The sequence below is a fragment of the Crocuta crocuta genome, unplaced genomic scaffold, assembly GCF_008692635.1.
Source record: "Crocuta crocuta isolate KB4526 unplaced genomic scaffold, BGI_CrCroc_1.0 scaffold85, whole genome shotgun sequence".
NCBI lineage: Eukaryota > Metazoa > Chordata > Mammalia > Carnivora > Hyaenidae > Crocuta > Crocuta crocuta.
In genome coordinates this window covers 3,740,429-3,757,881 of record NW_027530620.1, presented here as the reverse complement: position 1 = coordinate 3,757,881, position 17,453 = coordinate 3,740,429, and the positions used below count along the sequence as shown (strand labels likewise).

The window sequence follows — 17,453 nt, the reverse complement described above, 5'->3', positions numbered from 1 at the left end:
CCTATGTTAAATATAAATATATAATTTGACCAAGAACATTTCTATTTAATCAAACTCACTGAGATTAACAGTTAAGCAAAACAATAAAAACCTTCATGAGAAGGGGAGAGAGAAGAGTGAGAATTAGGAATGAATGACTGTTATGTGGATGGGATTTCTTTCTTCGATGATGAAAGGGTTCTAAAATTGGACTGTGGTGATGCTTGCACAACTCTGAATATACTAAAAACAACCAAATGGCGTGCCTGAAATGCATGAATTTTATGGCATGTGAAATATAGCTCAATAAAGCTGGGGAATGGGCGGCTAGANCCAAAAAAAAAAAAAAATGTAAGTAGAAAGTGAATTTATAAATAAATATCACAGTATCATCCAGGGGAAAAAAACTACATAAATTCAAAGTTACTATGATGCAGGGCAATTATAAACACATAAAATTTGTAAAAGCTTTTCAAATGTTAGTTTCAGAATTTATTTTCATTTTCCAAACAAATCATTCTCAGCCTAAGCATTTACTAGCTGAGATTTCGGTTTCTTGTTTTTAAGTGGGAGAACAATAAAACAGATTTCATAGAGTTGTGCAAAGCATTAAATGACACAGGTCACATAGGTGCTTTGTAAGTCCACAGCAAGCCCTTCATAAGCACTAATCCTATTCTATGGTTATCACTGTGAAGATGATGACAAAGTCAGTAGGAAATAGGAGATTGACAAGTTAACAATTACCACTGAGTTTACAGTCTTCTAAATTCAACCGAGCACGTGTGATTTAAACCAAGAGTTCTATTAGCTACTAAGACATTCGTGATATGATGCTTACGTGGTAATACATGAAAATAAAGAGCTGACCCTACACTCTCCAGACTGCGTAGATCTCTGTAACTGAAGGGAAGCTCAGAGCAAGATAGCATCCTCAGCCCTCTTTCTCTCTTGAAGCAGACACTGAAGGACAGGAGCCCTCTGCTGGCTGGGAGGTTTGCTGACAAACACAGCCACTGCATGGATACAGGATGTCGTTCACTGTTTAGAAAAAATTCTGTGAATTTTTTTTTTGATCCTTGAAAGGGCAACCAATACTCTGTAATATGTAGCATACAACGTGCAGAATAAAACTTTGCCAACTTTGAAACTGTGCAGGAAACAGGCCACAGAGTCCTGCTGGGAAATCTAGGATGCAACACACATAGTTTGTACTCCCTCTGGCTGTAAAAAAAAGCCGCCAGGTCTCTAAAGAGCATTGGCTAGGTGGGAAGAGGAGAGGAGAGGGACCACAAGATTCAGGAATGATCTCAAGTAAATCTTTTGGGATTGTAGTAAGCATTTTTCTCTGGAAAGACAACTGGAAATTTTTCTCGTCTCTTATCATTGTGTTCAGCCACAGTCATGAAGAATCAATGTTGTTTCTGGTCTGAAGACTACCATCACACTACTAGAGCACAGACGTAGGAGCCCAGCTTCACCGCCTACTGATTGGGTGATCTTGAGCAAATTCCTTAACCTCCTGTCATTTTCCTAAGCCATAAAATGAAGATGATTACAGGACCTACCTCAATGGGGTTGTAGGGATGATTAAATCAATTTACATGTATATTGAGGCCTTCAACAATGCACAAGACAGAATAAGCAGTATATAATTCATAATTACTGTCTATTATTACCATGTGAAATGTGAGTCCTGTTTTCCATGAGAACTTAAAGTGTCTCAAAGGATTTTTCATTAAAAGGAATAAAACTCACAAGTTTAGATATACAGTTAACAGATACTAAAGAAAAAAAGACTTGAAATAAGGACCAAATAATCAATTCCAGGACAGTCTTGTGCCTGGAATGTCCACTACCTGTTTGTCTGCAAGGCATACCTCAGTTCCTTGTGAGTCCCCTCTGAATTCTAAGAAGTAATCATCACAGAGTCTTAGTCTTCCTTCCAGCACTGCTAAAACCATAATGTATTATACAAGTTGTTCTCAAGTCTGTTTCCTTTATTATATTTAACATATGTTTATTTATCCACTGACTCTCTATTCCCAATTGAATTTAAACTCCATGTGGACATGGAGTCTATGATTTACTTTGTTCACTATTTTTTTACTGTTCACTACTGTTTTCTTACTTACCTGCCATAGAAGATACTCAATATACATTTGTTAAAGCTCTTTTCATCTTTATATATCCCATACTAGCTCATATTAAGTGAACAATATTTTTCTAATGTTTATTTTTGAGAGAGAGAGAAAGCGAGAAAGAAAGAGAGCACACACATAAGAGTGGGGAACAGACAGAGAGAGGGAGACAGAAGGAGACAGAGGATCTGAAGCGGGCTCTATGCTGACAGCAGAGTCTGACGCGGGGCTCACGGGGCTCGAACTCAAGGAGCAGTGAGATCATGATCTGAGCTGAAGTCAGGCACTTAACCAACTGAGCCACTCAGGCGCCCCTGAACAATATTTTAAAAAATTAAAAATTTTTTTTCTTATGTTTATTTATTTTTGAGAGAGAGAGACAGAGAGACAGAGAGATATAGTGCAAGTTNATGCATCTTAGAAGTGAAGAGATTTTTTGCCAACAATCTTAAATTCCCCATGATAATCAGAAGGTCTAAAAATACTATAAACTGGTAAACTGATAAAACATATAGATATATGTCTTACTGTGATCTTTCACACACACACATCTGCCCAAATACATTAGTGACTTGACTCTAGTTATAATTGGAGTAGCATAAATGTTATGTGTCCTATGTTAAATATAAATATATAATTTGACCAAGAACATTTCTATTTAATCAAACTCACTGAGATTAACAGTTAAGCAAAACAATAAAAACCTTCATGAGAAGGGGAGAGAGAAGAGTGAGAATTAGGAATGAATGACTGTTATGTGGATGGGATTTCTTTCTTCGATGATGAAAGGGTTCTAAAATTGGACTGTGGTGATGCTTGCACAACTCTGAATATACTAAAAACAACCAAATGGCGTGCCTGAAATGCATGAATTTTATGGCATGTGAAATATAGCTCAATAAAGCTGGGGAATGGGCGGCTAGATGGCTCAGTCAGTTGAGCGTCCAACTTTGACTCAGGTCATGATCTCATGGTTTGTGGTTTTGAGCTCCGCATCGGGCGCTGTGCTAACTAACAGCTCAGAGCCTAGAGCCTGACTCAAATTCCGTGTCTCCTTCTCTTCCGCTCCTCTCAGCTGCTCTCTCTCTTTCAAAAATAAATAATATTTTTTAAAAAAATTTTAAGCTGGGGGAAAAAAATCCTTCCATATAAAAAAAAATTCTTCAAGGGGCACCCAGGTGGTTCAGTTGGTTGAGCATCACACTTCTGATTTCTGCTCAGGTTGTGGCTTTGCAGTTGTGAGGCTGAGCCCGTCATCGGGCTCCACACTAACAAAGAGGAGCCTGCTTGGGATTCTCTCTCTCCCTCTTTCTCTGCCCTTCCCCAGCTCACATTCTCATTCTCTCTCTCAAAATAAATATATAAACAATTCTTAAAAATTCTTCAAGCTCCAGTTTCTAAAGGCAGCCATGGGTGTAAAACTATTGCTTCCCTCACAATTCAATTATTATATCATCCATCATTTTATTCACTAAGAAAGCTACCAGTTGCAAAGGTATTTTAAAGGGAATTTTAACACCTGTCTTTGGATGATAGCATTATACATCAAATCATTTGGTCTTCCCCAGTGGGTGCCTTACATAATTACTTCTTTGCATACATTTAAAACAAACAAATTCCTCCAGAAACTCAGTATAGATTTTTATACCTGGTAATCCAAAATGCTGAATCCCAAGCCTTTATGATCTTTTACAAGTTCAACAATCTTGACTTCAGGTGACCATAATGCTAATTCCCCATCATCATCTTCTTCAGTATGGACATCTGTAGTGTGGTCAGCCTGAAACACCAAAGAAGATAAATGCTTCAAAACATTGTCCTTTCAATTCTGAAAAGAATTAACATATCAGGAATCTCATAGCTTCTTCTCAAACTGGGAATTCTCTTTGGCATGCATAGGTTATCTTTTTACTCTTTTCAAAAGGGGCATGCACTGGGGTACACACACTCTAGCAGAGGATCTTCAAGACAATTAAAGTACTTAAAAATGCAGAGTGCTCATACAGTTGGATTTTTTTAAATGTAAAGTAACTGTTTCATTCAAAATATTAACACTGACCTCTTATACTTCAATGAGGTCTGTCATCCCATTAGAAGCATAAAAGGAAAATATGAAATTTAAGAAAAAATGAAAATATCATACAAAGTCAAAGTTTATAAGATATTTAAGTAGCAATACCTGAATTCATAATTACAGTGAGAGACAGAAAGATGCCAACACAGAGAGAAGCTAGTGTAAGACAAAAGAGAACGCACTTCTGTTGGCTCCTGTAGTTTTTAAGAAAAACTTCACTTGAAAAATAAAGTGGGAAAAGAACCCAAGTCCTTGTGAATTGTGAAGGTTTAAAAACCAGATTAAAAAAAAAAAATCACTGCGTTGAAATAAAGAAAATCTGGTCTCGGATGGAGGATGTTATCAGCCAGCAAAACTACTCAGTACAGAGATCCTTGGTTATTCTCCTTGACTTCACACTCCCAAATCCCCCTAATTCCAGACTCCTCCCCTCCTTTCAGGTAAAAGTCACTGCGATAGGGAATTTTAGAAAGAAAAATCATAGTGGGCAATGAGTCAGCTACATAGAAGGAGAAAAGCTGCTTCAAGCTTCAGTTTTTAATACTATTTATAGCATTGCACTATGTTTTCATATGATCTATCTTGCTTCTATCTGAAGCTCAAAAATGATCTTCTTTTTCTTTGTAGCTTTACCAACTCACAAAATGAAAGGCTAGAATGGAAATGCTGTGTGGCTACCATGGGGTTTACCAGTGGTTCTCTGCTCAGCCCGCAATACAGCCTGGTGTGCACTAGGCACTCAATAAATATTTGTTCAATACATTAACAAATCATCCATCTTTGCCTGTCCCTTGAAACTTTCTAAATAAAGCTACAGATTAATTTTTCAAAGTAGAGTTCTTAAAACTTTGGATGCTCTTAGTAAATAAAATCAAAGTGTAGCACTCCTACGAACATAATTTTGAGTGACTTGCATAAGAAAATCCATTTAATGAAATCAAAGGGAGGGAGCCCCTCTAATGCGGAAGAACAAGGCACCACAGCAAGTACAGAAACAGTTTTAAAATTAGGATTGGTCCAGATCTCAAACTGTCCCCACAGGACATGGAAAGTCAATATGCAATCCATGGTGGATTGAATCTAAACATGGGAACAATTTCTGGGTTCTTGAATTACAAAACTCGAAATTAGGGGGATGCTCTGAATCAATAACCTCTGTATATATCAGCCTGATGTGAGGAAATGATATTTAAAAAGAAAACATTATACCTTCCAAAAAAGTAAAGTTCCAGTACCTAATACAATGTGATTGATGTTTTGCTGGACATTTAATATCCTCAATGATTAATGAGCATTAGAATTTTGGCTAAGTTGTCTAACCAGATAAGGTTTATGAACTTAAGATGATATGGGGATAAATTGGAAAAAAATAAAAAAGACAGATGGAAAATAAAGCCAAGATTTTAAGAAACTGCATACACTTATAAAACCTAAGCTTACAGAAATTTCAGGGCATCTAAGGTATATAGGATATTATACTCCAACCTGAGATACAGCACTCTGATAGAATCAATTCTGCGCAACTCCCGTATTTACAGAATAGAAAGCAATCAACTAATGGGCAGCAAGGTTGACATTTAGAATAATTCAAAGCTGTTGTTTACCCATTGTGGTAAAGAATGACAGATGGGAGGACAGAGTCAGCAAGCTGGGTTGGTGATTTACACACCCTGTAAGATTAGATTAAAGGCATTTTTATCAACCTTTAGAGGTAGGCCCTCATCCACAGTGAATTTTAGTAAAGATAGTAAGAATCACAAAAGTGATATTCAAGTCTCTTCTTTGAAACAGGTTTTACCAAAGATAAACATTTAAAAAAAAAAGATTCTCAATTAATAATCAATAGTGGGCTAAGCAATTCTTATACACCCAGTACAGAATAAAAACACTATGAGACACAAATTAATTTTAAGATATGGTCTGCCCACGGGAGCAGAGCTGTCATGTAAAAGCAAGTTTAATACACATGAAAGAATTTGTGACCCTAAGACAGTGCTAGCCTCTTGCATACTTTAGAAAATCAGGAAACAAAGATGGGTGGCCTGGAGTAGTCAAGAGCTATTGTTAACTTCCTGAGCACTTTCTATGTGGAAGACATGGCACTAAGAGCTGTGTACATATTATTTCATTTCCTCCTCACACAAACCAATGAGGGCAGTAAATACTATAAGCATCCCCTATTTTCCAAAGAAGAATATGAATATTCAAGGGAAGTTATTTGCTCCAAGATTCACAATCCTTAAGTGATAGAGGCATGATTAGGGTCCACATTTCTTGAAATTCAGACTGCAGGCAGGTAAAAGAAAAGTCTCTGTGTATGTAAACTGGTGTTAATGGAATTATAATATGTAAGAGTCTGGAAAGGGGGGAAGGGGAGAGGAATGGGTATAAGAGATGAGGTTATAAATGGCATAAGATGGCAAAGTATGTACTTAAAACTGTTTTCATAATCATAATGTTCTTTATAAAAAAAGAAAAAAGAAAAAAAGAGTCCCAAGAGCACAGAAAAATTTATTTTCTTCTCTGACCTTCTGAAGGCTTTTACAGCAATTTTTACTCACTTCAAAACTGGTCATAGATCTTCATATTTTTAAGGCTCTGAAAAAAGGAAGTCCATTAGATATTTAATACTCATCAACATCTTAAACTTAAGATGAACTGAGTTAAACTGGGANACAACTAAAAAAAAAAAAAAAAAAAAAAAAAAGACAAAAATAATAACAAAAAAAGAAACGCAGATATTGGTGTCTGTGTTATGAGAGCCCTTGAGCATAAAGTTTATACTGTATCCTCCATGTCTTACATTCTGGAAATAGTATAGGTTTATAATTGATGTTTTAATATTACTAATGTATGTCCTACTATATATTAAAGTTATGTTGATACCTATTCTAATTCTATATCCTAAAGTCTATGAACTAATCACCTAATAAGAACATGAAGATACTGGACTTCCACAAGTTAATGAATACTATGCACTATTAATAGCATTCACCTAAAATAGCAAAAATTAAAATCCTCAATTTCTTCTATTTATAAACTCAAGTTTTCTCATAAAGAAGATTAAAACTGACAGAAGAAATAGGAATAGACTTTTGGGCACTAATAGCATTATCTGAATATAAACTATTTTCTGCTCTTAGCCTCAAAAATCAATAAATTAATTACTGCCAGAGCACCTGGGTGGCTCAGTCAGTTAAGCGTCTGACTTCAGCTCAGGTCATGATCTCATGGTTCTTGAGTTCAAACCCCGCGTCAGGCTATGTGCTGATAGCTCAGAGCCTGGAGCCTGCTTCGAATTCTGTCTTCCTCTCTCTCTGCCCCTTCCCCACTCACATTGTTTCTCTCTCAAAATTAACGTTAAAAAAATTTTTTTTAGTGTTTATTTTTGAGAGAGAGAGAGAGAGAGAGAGCGCGTGAGTTAGGGTGGGGCAGAAAGAGAGGGAGACACAGAATCTGAAGCAGGCTGCAGGCTCTCAACTATCAGCACAGAGCTTGATGCAGGGCTTGAACTCACAGACTGTGAGATCATGACCTGAGCCTAAGTCAGACGCTTAATCGACGGAGCCTCCTAGGTGCACCAACATTAAAATTTTTTTAAATAAATAAAATAATTAAATAAAGTTGAAACAAAATGGTTACACAGTGCTATCACTTAATCTGTCCATATTATGGAAGACCATTAGCAAATTCATGAATTAGGCACCTGCTTACCAGACGNAAGTGCATGCACCTTAGTATCTCCACCATTTCAAGTTAAAAAAAAAAAAGGAAGAAAAAATGTTTTATGATTTTAAATGAAAAGTAACAGTTTGGAAAGCTATGCATTACTGCCTTTGAGCACTACTTTAGTCAAATAAAAGAGGAAGGAAATTTCTCCCCGCCCTTCAAATGCAAATACACTCTCCAGGGCATCCTTGATGAATAGGCATTCCTATGGGAACTGAATATGGGACCCATATTCAGTTAGTACCTCTGTCTTAGGAAGAGAGGCTTCAGTGGTCCTTGGTTCATCTACAGAGGCTTCATCATCAAACAGTCGTCGACAGCAAACCAAGGTAAAGGGAGGAGGCACTTCTTTGAGAAAGGAGACTGCTTCTCGACGAGATTTCCCGTACAGCTGCACACCATTGACCTAGAAAGTCAAGGGGTAAGTCAGAACTGAGGAGGCCCCAATGAATACACCAAAGTTGCATGCTTATATCAATCTATCAAAAAAGAACCCAAAACAAAAGAGGATTATTGTTTTTTTCCCTGTGAACAAAGGGCTTAAGTGTAGTCACATTATTTTAGTAGCAACTAAATGCATAAAACTAATGCATAAATGTACAAAACTAAATTAATAAAAATTAAGGCTAAACCTTTACTGAATTTCAGTGAACAAAGATGTGTGAAGATTACAAGCGATGTGCCTAATTTTTCACACCTCTATGGTTTCTCTTTTCTAGACTCCAATATTGAATCCTCTCATTTACACATCTTTCTTTAAACAATAAACACCATTGATAACCTAAGACTGTCTCTTTGTGCTCTTTCATTTCATAAAAATACCATTAATAGATTTTAACACTAACTTTTAAGGCTAAAATTAAAACCTGCTCACTTATAATGTGTAAGTTACAAAATCTAGGATACTCAGCTGTCAAAATTTAGCATCAGTCCACAATTTTTTCCCATATGCCATAAACTCTTAATATCATCCTAGAAAAATCCTGTCTATCAAAAAGAAACACATGTAAGTGTGCCTCTATTCTATTCTTACACATAGCCATCAAGTACAGCTATGTCAGTTTTCCAATTGCTTTATGTGTGTCCCATATAAGTTTTTATTTTTTAAGTTTATTTTTGAGAGAAAGAAAGAGACAGAGCACAAGCGGGGGAGGGGAAGAGACAGAGAAACACAGGATCTGAATCAGGTTCCAGGCTCCCAGCTGTTAACACAGAGACCGACTTGAACTCACAGACTGTGAGATCATGACCCGAGATGAAGTCAGACGCTTCACTAACTGAGCCACCCAGGTGCCCCTGTGTAAACCATATGTTTAAAAGAATAAAAAGATAACCAACTACTCCTTACTAATGCTTGGAGCTTCTCACCAAAAAATTATCTAAATTTCCTATTTTAGTGTACAGTCACAATGTTTTACATCAAAGATTATTTAGAATATAAACTACTCTAACCTTTTATATATATGACTTAAGCTCCAGGAGCTCTACCAGTTCTGACTCAATGTCACTAAAAGCTGACCTATCTGCTATTCCCCAAAAGCTGAAGCATGAACACAATCCAGGCACCAAATCATCTTTTCACATCTGACTCCTACCTACCTGGGAAGGTTCAGTGGCATTATTAGTTTTAAAGATATTTCTGGTCTGGCATTAATTTCTGACAGGTACAGTGCTAATGTTCACATAACTGGAGGGGCTGACTTCCTGGGAGAAGAAACCACTGCACAAATCTGTCATTCTCAGACAATACGACACTGTGAGCTGCTGGAACCATATCATCAGCAGTGGCCTGAGCCCCAAGTCAACTATCCCTGGGAGCCACTCTCAGGCCTGCAGCATACAAGCACTTAGTGATCAGGCCAGATGCCCATTGCTCTGCCTCTTAATTATTTACAGAGAAATCACCACATAATAAAGAGACCCATATGTGCTTTGGGGAGCTAGCCCTGGTAGGAAAATAAATACCGTCTCCCAAGACTTTATGACTGATGAAAGGGATCCAGGGGACAGAAAGTTCAAGAGCTGATAAAGGCTTTTCCCTGGAAGAACTGAAAGTCAACCTTCATGGGTCATATCATGTCCCTGGTGTCAACTGGTGCCACAAACACAGAAAGTTCTAAGATCACGCAAGTGGGTAGTACCCTGTACTGAAAATAAAACAAGCAGATAGAACCAAAGCAGGAATTTTACCCATATACAAGTATTAGTTTGTGTTTCACATTTCTTCAACAAATTAGAAAATCACTTTTCAGGTTTTAATCTTGGAGTACATTTAAATATTTATTTAGCTCATTATTTATTCATTTGAATAGTCTCCAATTATTATAGCAGTGCCTGGTAGTCCTCCTCACTACTCTCCAGTGCTAAAGGGATTGGTCACATTTCCCATTACCAATTCCTATCTAAGAGGATTTATGGCTGCTGTAAATAGCTGCTCTGGGCCGAGACTTGGCACAATGTTCTAACCCCAAAGCATATTTGTGTTTCTGGTTTTAAGCTCTAAGGAGTGCACTACACTACACACACACACACACACACACACACACACACACAAAGTTCAAGAGTTTATTGGCTAACTTTAGAAAGGTTTTATTTCTATATTTGGTTATTCAGGGTAAGCCAACTTTTATTTTAGAGTTCACAGTATTTCTCTAGGCCCTCCAACTTGAGACCCTCTTAAGTGCTGTCAAGTCTCAATTATTCAGACTTTGTGATTAGAAAACACACACACATACACATTTGCAGAGTACATAATACTGTATAAGTATTGTCCTATTACATTACCTCATTCAATCCCCATTCATCTTATCCCATAAAGATTGTTTATGCCTTTTCACAGTGATAATGCTGCCAAGATCTCACCAGGAGATTATGCTTAAAGTTTACATGGATGAATGTAACCACTGTGGAAAACAGTATGAAAGTTCCTCAAAAAGTTAAAAATAGGATTACCCTAGAATCTAACAATCGTACTACTGGGTATTTACCCAAAGAATACAAAAACACTAATTCAAAGGTATACAGCTACCCCTATGTTTACAGCAATACTTACAACAGCCAAATTATAGAAGCAACCCAAATGTCCATTGACCGATTTATAAAGATGTGGTATATATACAATGGAATATTACTCAGCCATAAAAAAAGAATGAAATCTTATGTAATGACATGGTTGGAGCTAGAGAGTATAATGCTAAGCAAAACAAGTCAATCAGAGAAAGACAAGTACTATATGATTTCGCTCACATGGAATTTAAGGAACAAAAGAGCTAAGAGGAAAAAAAGAGAACTCAAGAAAGAGACTCTTTAAAAAAAATTTTTTTTAATGTTTTTTTACTTTTGAGAGAAAGCAAATAAGCGAGCATGAGCGGGAGAGGGGCAGAGAGGAAGACAGAGAATCCAAAGCACACTCCAGGCTCTGAGCTGTCAGCTGTCCGCATCTGAGCCTGACGCGAGGCTCAAACTCACAAACTGTAAGATCATGATCTGAGCTGAAGTCAGATGCTCAACTCACTGAGCCACCCAGGTGTCCCAAGAAAGAGACACTTAAATATAGAGAACTGATGGTTACCAGAGGGGAGGTAGGTGGGGGATGGGTTAAATAGGTGAAAGGGATTAAGGAGTGCACTTGTCTTGATGAGCACTGAGTGATGTATGAATTGTTGAATCACTATATTGTGCACCTGAAACTAATAAAACATTGTTTTTTAAAAAAAGTTTACATGGAAAATTTTCTGTTAGATCCTCACAAAAACATGGTGAGGTAGGCATCTATTGATGAAAGAAACAATTCTCAAAAAAGTTGACATATCAAAGGGCACGTTGTGAAGCTATGGCAAATTCAAAACCAGAAACAGCTCTTCTGACTTCAAACCTTTCATTTCCTATCTCCAGTTTTTCACTAGAAAACTATACTTAAGAATTAATTATGGAAGGCCCATGGGATTATAATCCTCGCTAAAGCTCAGAGGACTCAGTTGACAGCTGGGATCCTGTACACTTGCTCTATACTTGCCAATATTTATCACCTACCATATACTAATAGTGAATCATACTTAATGCCACTGAATTGTACACTAAAAATGGTTAAAATGGCAATTTTATGTTATATAGGTATATTTTTTTAATATAGGTATATTTTTTTCCTGGAGAAAAAGTAATATATATATATTTTTAAATTGTAGTTGACAGAACACGGTATGTTAACTACAATGGAAATAAAAATTTTTAAGTTTTAGTTGATGTACAACATTAGTTTCAGGTGTACAACATATGTATATTTCTCACAAAAAAGAGAGCATCATACTAGTTTTTACTAATTCCACTTCTCTCCACACAAAAATATCTCATTTCTCAATACTTAAAAACTACATATTATAGGGGCACCTGGGTGGCTCAGTTGGTTAAGCAGTTGACTCTTGGTTTTGGGTCAGGTCATGAGCTCATGGTTTATGAGATAAAGCCCCATGTCCAGCTCTGCATTGACAACACAGAGCCTGCTTGGGATTTTCTCATCGCCCCCCTCTTTCTGCCTCTCCCCACTCAGACACACTCTCTCTCTTAAAATAAATTAAAAAATAAAATAAAACAAAAACAAAAAAAAACCCTACTTCATATTAGAGAAATGGTCTCCATCTCCAGATTATCATGTGTGTATCCATAAAGCTATATACTATGTGCCTGGACAATCAGAAGAGAAAGATAAGACCTCAGTACCAAAACCAAAACAATAAACAAAGAACAAAAAAACCCTGAGTCATGTAAGTAAAACCTAAGGGCGTTAATCTGCAGTAAGCATCTCAGTATGATGACGTGAACACTTCTAAAAATAATCAACTTACTACATCTTTTTTTTTTTTAAAGTTTATTTATTTTGAGAAGGAGAGAGAGAGTGCACACACATGGGGGAGGGGCAGAGGAAAAGGGGGACAGAGGATCTGAAGTGGGCTCTGTGCTGACAGCAGGAACCTGACGCAGGGCTCAGGCTCATAAACTGCAAGATCATGACCTGAGAGGAAGTCAGATGCTTAATCAACTGAGCCACCCGGGTGCCCTGCAACTTACTATATCTTAAAACAGGACTCCAACATCTCGCCCTCCCATGCTTATGACAGAATTTAACACACCAGTCGTAAAAGTTGTCCCCCTGACCTCAAAAGTCAGGCCAGACTTCTCAACATTCTTCTCTAGGTGGCCAGACACTGCTAAAAAATGCAGTTGCACCCAACAATAAAACTTATTTGCTACGCTTGTCATCTCACTTTGCATAAATATAAACTTTAGAAAGAAATCTCTAAAATCAAGGCCCATGGGAGTCTAATCTTGGCTAAGGCTACAAGGTTGATTCTATTAAACTCAACTGAGGACTTCTTGTGGTTTCTAACTCTAGGGAGAACCCTCTTCTACCCAGCCTTCTCTAAGTGTGACCATTCCTCACATCCTCCCTGCCTCCCCCCCACCCCCCGCCAATTTTTTTTTGGAGCTTAGGAAGTAGTGTGCTTTATTTGAAAAAAAATGAAATGAGAGTTACAAAACAGGAACAGAAGTCATCCTGATGGAGTGTATAAAGTTGGATATAATCAATGCCTTATTTTCTTGTCCACAGAATTATGGGATTCAATATTCTTTGGTTTTTTGTATTACTTCTAGAACTGTCCAATTTAACAAAGTATCTCAAGAAAGTGATGCCAAAGCAGAAGTGCTCTAGAACTGCTCTAAATGAAGATGGGGCGGGGAGGGAGGGGGGGTTGCTGAGTGAGCCCACTGAGGCGGCCATGTTGTGTGAGCAAATCCCAAGGAGACCATCTGAATACCAGTCAGTAATAAGTAAGCTTGAGGTCAGCTGGCTAGCCTAATTCTTATTAGAAATAACCAAATACTGGGGCGCCTGGGTGGCTTAGTTGGTTGAGTGTCTGACTTTGGCTCAGGTCATGATCTCACGGTTCATGGGCTCGAGCCCTGCGTCGGGCTCTGTGCTGACAGCTAGCTCAGAGCCTGGAGTCTGCTTCAGATTCTGTATCTCCCTCTCTCTCTGACCCTCCCCTGCTCATGCTGTCTCTCTCTCTCTCAGAAATAAGTAAAACATTTTTAAAAAAAAAGAAATAACCAAATCCTGCAAATGAATGGGATCACATGTTGCAAACAAGGTATAGGGATTTAAATCTTAAAAAGAATTTTGCTAAAACAAAGAAATTATGCTATCAATCTAAAACAGGCCATTACCTTTTTTCTCAATCACTTAAATAAGCACTTAGAAGGACATCTCAGGGTTTCCAAAAGACAGGGAAAATGAGCTGTCATTACATAGCCTGTACTTTTCTTTGCCTTCATTTTATTTCATTTTTTCCAGTTTTACTGAGATAGAATTGACATAGAACACTGTGTGAATTGAAAGTGTACAGTGCGGGGGCACCTGGATGGCTCAGTTGGTTAAGCGTCTGACTTCAGCTCAGGTCATGAACTCACAGTTCGTGGGTTCAAGCCCCGCGTCGGGCTCTGTGCTGACTGCCAGCTTAGAGCCTGGAGCCTGTTTCGGATTCTATATCTCCCTCTCTATGACCCTCCCCTTCTCACGCTGCCTCTCTCTCTCTCTCTCAGAAATAAAACATTAAAAAAAAAAAAAGAAAGTGTACAGTGGGATGATTTGACATACACCTATATTAAGAACTGTTACTGCAATAAGGTTAGTTAACACATCCATCACCTCACATAGTTACCATTTCATGTATGTGTGGTGAGAATATGAAGATCTACTCTCATAGCAATTTTTCAAGTATACAACACAGTATTGTTAACAACGGTCCCCAAGCAGTTTTTGATCTAAGTAGGTCACGTTATGTTGGCAGTAACGTAATTCAGTGAAGTTCTGGTAAAAATACATTTTCCTACAACTTAGAAATTCCTGTCCTGTGTCTTTTATCTCTCAGAGATTTTACCTCAAGAAGCTCATCCTCTGGCTGCAGAAGGTTCAGTGTATCAACAGGACCACCTGGAACAATTGAAGATATATAATGATGCCCATCAAAGGAATCCACTTCCATGCCAAGCCTCAGAGTGTGAATGGGCAGCAGCTGTAGCAAAACACAAAGCACTAACATCAAACATGACAATATCCAACTGTTAATCCCTCTGTCAAGTGTTATTTTGACACTCTTGAATCAGATCACCAAGATCCCGGTAGAGGACAATAATGAGAAAACTAGTCACCAATAAAGTTTGCTTCTTCTTACTCTTCTCCTTTCAGATTCCCTAGGAGTGGAGAGACAGACCTATAAGTCCTTCAGTTTGAAGCAACAGCCATTCCAAACCTTCTATAGTTTCCAGTATGCATTCCATGCCTCACATTTCTTCAGGGCTTCCCATCGCCCAGAATATTCTAGTTCCTCTTTATTACCTAATTTGCACTCCCACTTCCAGTATGAGTATCACTTCCAGGAAGCTCTTCCTAAAATCTAAGTTAATGTGCCTCTGTGTGGGGTCTAAGACCACCTCATACACATTTCTATCAGAGCTCACAACCTATGGTGTTTATAATTTCGATTTTCTTGATTGCTCCCCCTGGTTAAGTGCAAAGTCTATATGCTCTCTCAATAACCTCAGCGCCTACAATAGTACCGGGCACTAAAAAAAACATGGGTTCATAAAATGTTTTTTTGAGCTAATCTGTGAAAAATGGCACTTCACTCAAGAACTCCTTTTCCATAAACAAAAGCAAAAAAAGAAAATAAAAAAATTTAAAAAAAGAACTCCTTTTCCTTTTCACCAACTTAAGTGAGAACAATTTCCAGTTAGGGAAGGGTAGATATGTAATGAGGAAGGCAATCATTATTCCATCCTAAGATTGATGATGCTGGCTTAAAAGAATTCATATGGGCTCGGAGGAGTCAGAGGTTAAGAAATTCTAACCAATGTCTAAGAGATGAGACTCAGTGCTATTGGCTGTAAAGATCAAAAAGGCACTCACCAAATCCACTCCCTTGTCTTTTAAAGATGGAGCTAATGATTTCTCATTGTGCCTGTATAAACTCAAATGTGGTAAATGGTACTAATTATGATTTATATTTCCTGTATCAATAGTCTATTTCTCTTAAAATATGAGCCCACCTCCATCTGTATATTTGATAAGGAGAAAACCCTATGGAACTTGGCAATACACCCATCACATGGCTCTTTCCTTCATATTTCCTGTTCTCTGTGATCCCTTATCTCTGAGTTTGTCACCTCCCTGCAGTCATCTGCTCTGACTCCCCAGAGTTCTACAGGCCTCTCTTCAGACACCACTTGGGGCTCATTTCCCTCCCACTATATACACACAGACGAATGTGAACTGGCAAGCAGTGTAGCACACTACACTCAAGGACTTAAAACAAGCACGAGGGACTTCCGGCCCTGGGCTGATTTTCTGAAAATTAAGTGCTCTTGACCACCAAGCACTTCAGGATCTACTTATTGCCATCTCTGGCAATAAGATGTTCTAGCACTCTAAATAGAACATTAAATGGTTTTTACTCTTATTCCCTGTCTGTGATTTCTTTATTTCTCACCGCGGCCACCTCAGCCTCCTGTCTATTCGTTGTACCAAATCCCGCATCTCCAACAGGAAGAAGACATCAGTTTCCTTATTATTAGTGTGTGTGTGTGTGTGTGTTTTTGTAGCGTTTTCTTTAGTAGTAAAAAGTTAATAAAAACTCTCAAAGAAATCTTTCTGTAATAAGAAACTGCCAACTCTCTCACTTTGTTTATAAGGCAAATACCAGTGCAGAGAGTGCACTGAGTGACCAGAGAGTGGTCAGTGGGTCCACCCATGGGTCATCTCTACGGTGTAAAGACTACTTGCAAGAACAAATTGTTCAATTTTCAGGAATTTTGCAAGCCAGTTATTAAAAATTTTATACAACTACAATTAAATAATATTAAAAATAAATGTTATAAGGACTCAAAATCCATCACTTCCTAATTATTTTTACCACCCTTTAGCTCATTTAAGAGACTTCTATCTGTTATACATGTACAGTGGAAATACTATCTAAAAACTTAGAACAAAGGAACATAAGGGAAGGGAAGAAAAATAAAAACAGGAAGGGGGACAAAACAGGAGACTCTGGAGAGCAAACAAGGTTGCTGGAGGGGTTGTGGGTGGGGGGATGGGCTAAATAAACAAAGGGCATTAAGGAAGACACTTGTGGGATGAGCAGTGGGTGTTATACATAGGAGATGAATCACTGGATTCTACTCTGAAATCTTTACTGCTCTATATGCTAACTAGAATATAAATTAAAAAATAAATTAAAAAAAACTTAGAAAATCCTGAAGGGATGACCAACTGAGAGAGACAGATGAAAAGGTGGATTTGTTGAGTTACAAAATGAACGTGGGCAAGGTAGTTAAATAGTCCTCTTCCCACGGAGAAATCAGAAACAACCAAGTACTCCTGTGAATCGTTTCGGAGCTCAGTAGTCAGTGATGTCATTTTGGTGGCTTGAAATCTGCTATGGTGGGACTATTAACATCACGGATACTGGTAAATGCTA

General features: G+C 37.8%; 1 protein-coding gene across 4 annotated transcripts in view; it reads right to left on the bottom strand.

The window, feature by feature from the left end:
- Positions 1-17,453, bottom strand: part of PATJ (PATJ crumbs cell polarity complex component) — a 391,357-nt gene that overhangs the window by 321,641 nt on the left and 52,263 nt on the right. For all 4 annotated transcript variants that reach the window (XM_077768086.1, XM_077768084.1, XM_077768085.1 and 1 more), the window contains 3 exons: positions 14,859-14,993; positions 8,168-8,329; positions 3,769-3,900 (listed from right to left, as the gene is read on the bottom strand). In XM_077768086.1, coding sequence (XP_077624212.1) covers positions 3,769-3,900; positions 8,168-8,329; positions 14,859-14,993 — 429 coding nt within the window. The remainder of the gene's footprint in view (positions 1-3,768; positions 3,901-8,167; positions 8,330-14,858; positions 14,994-17,453) is intronic.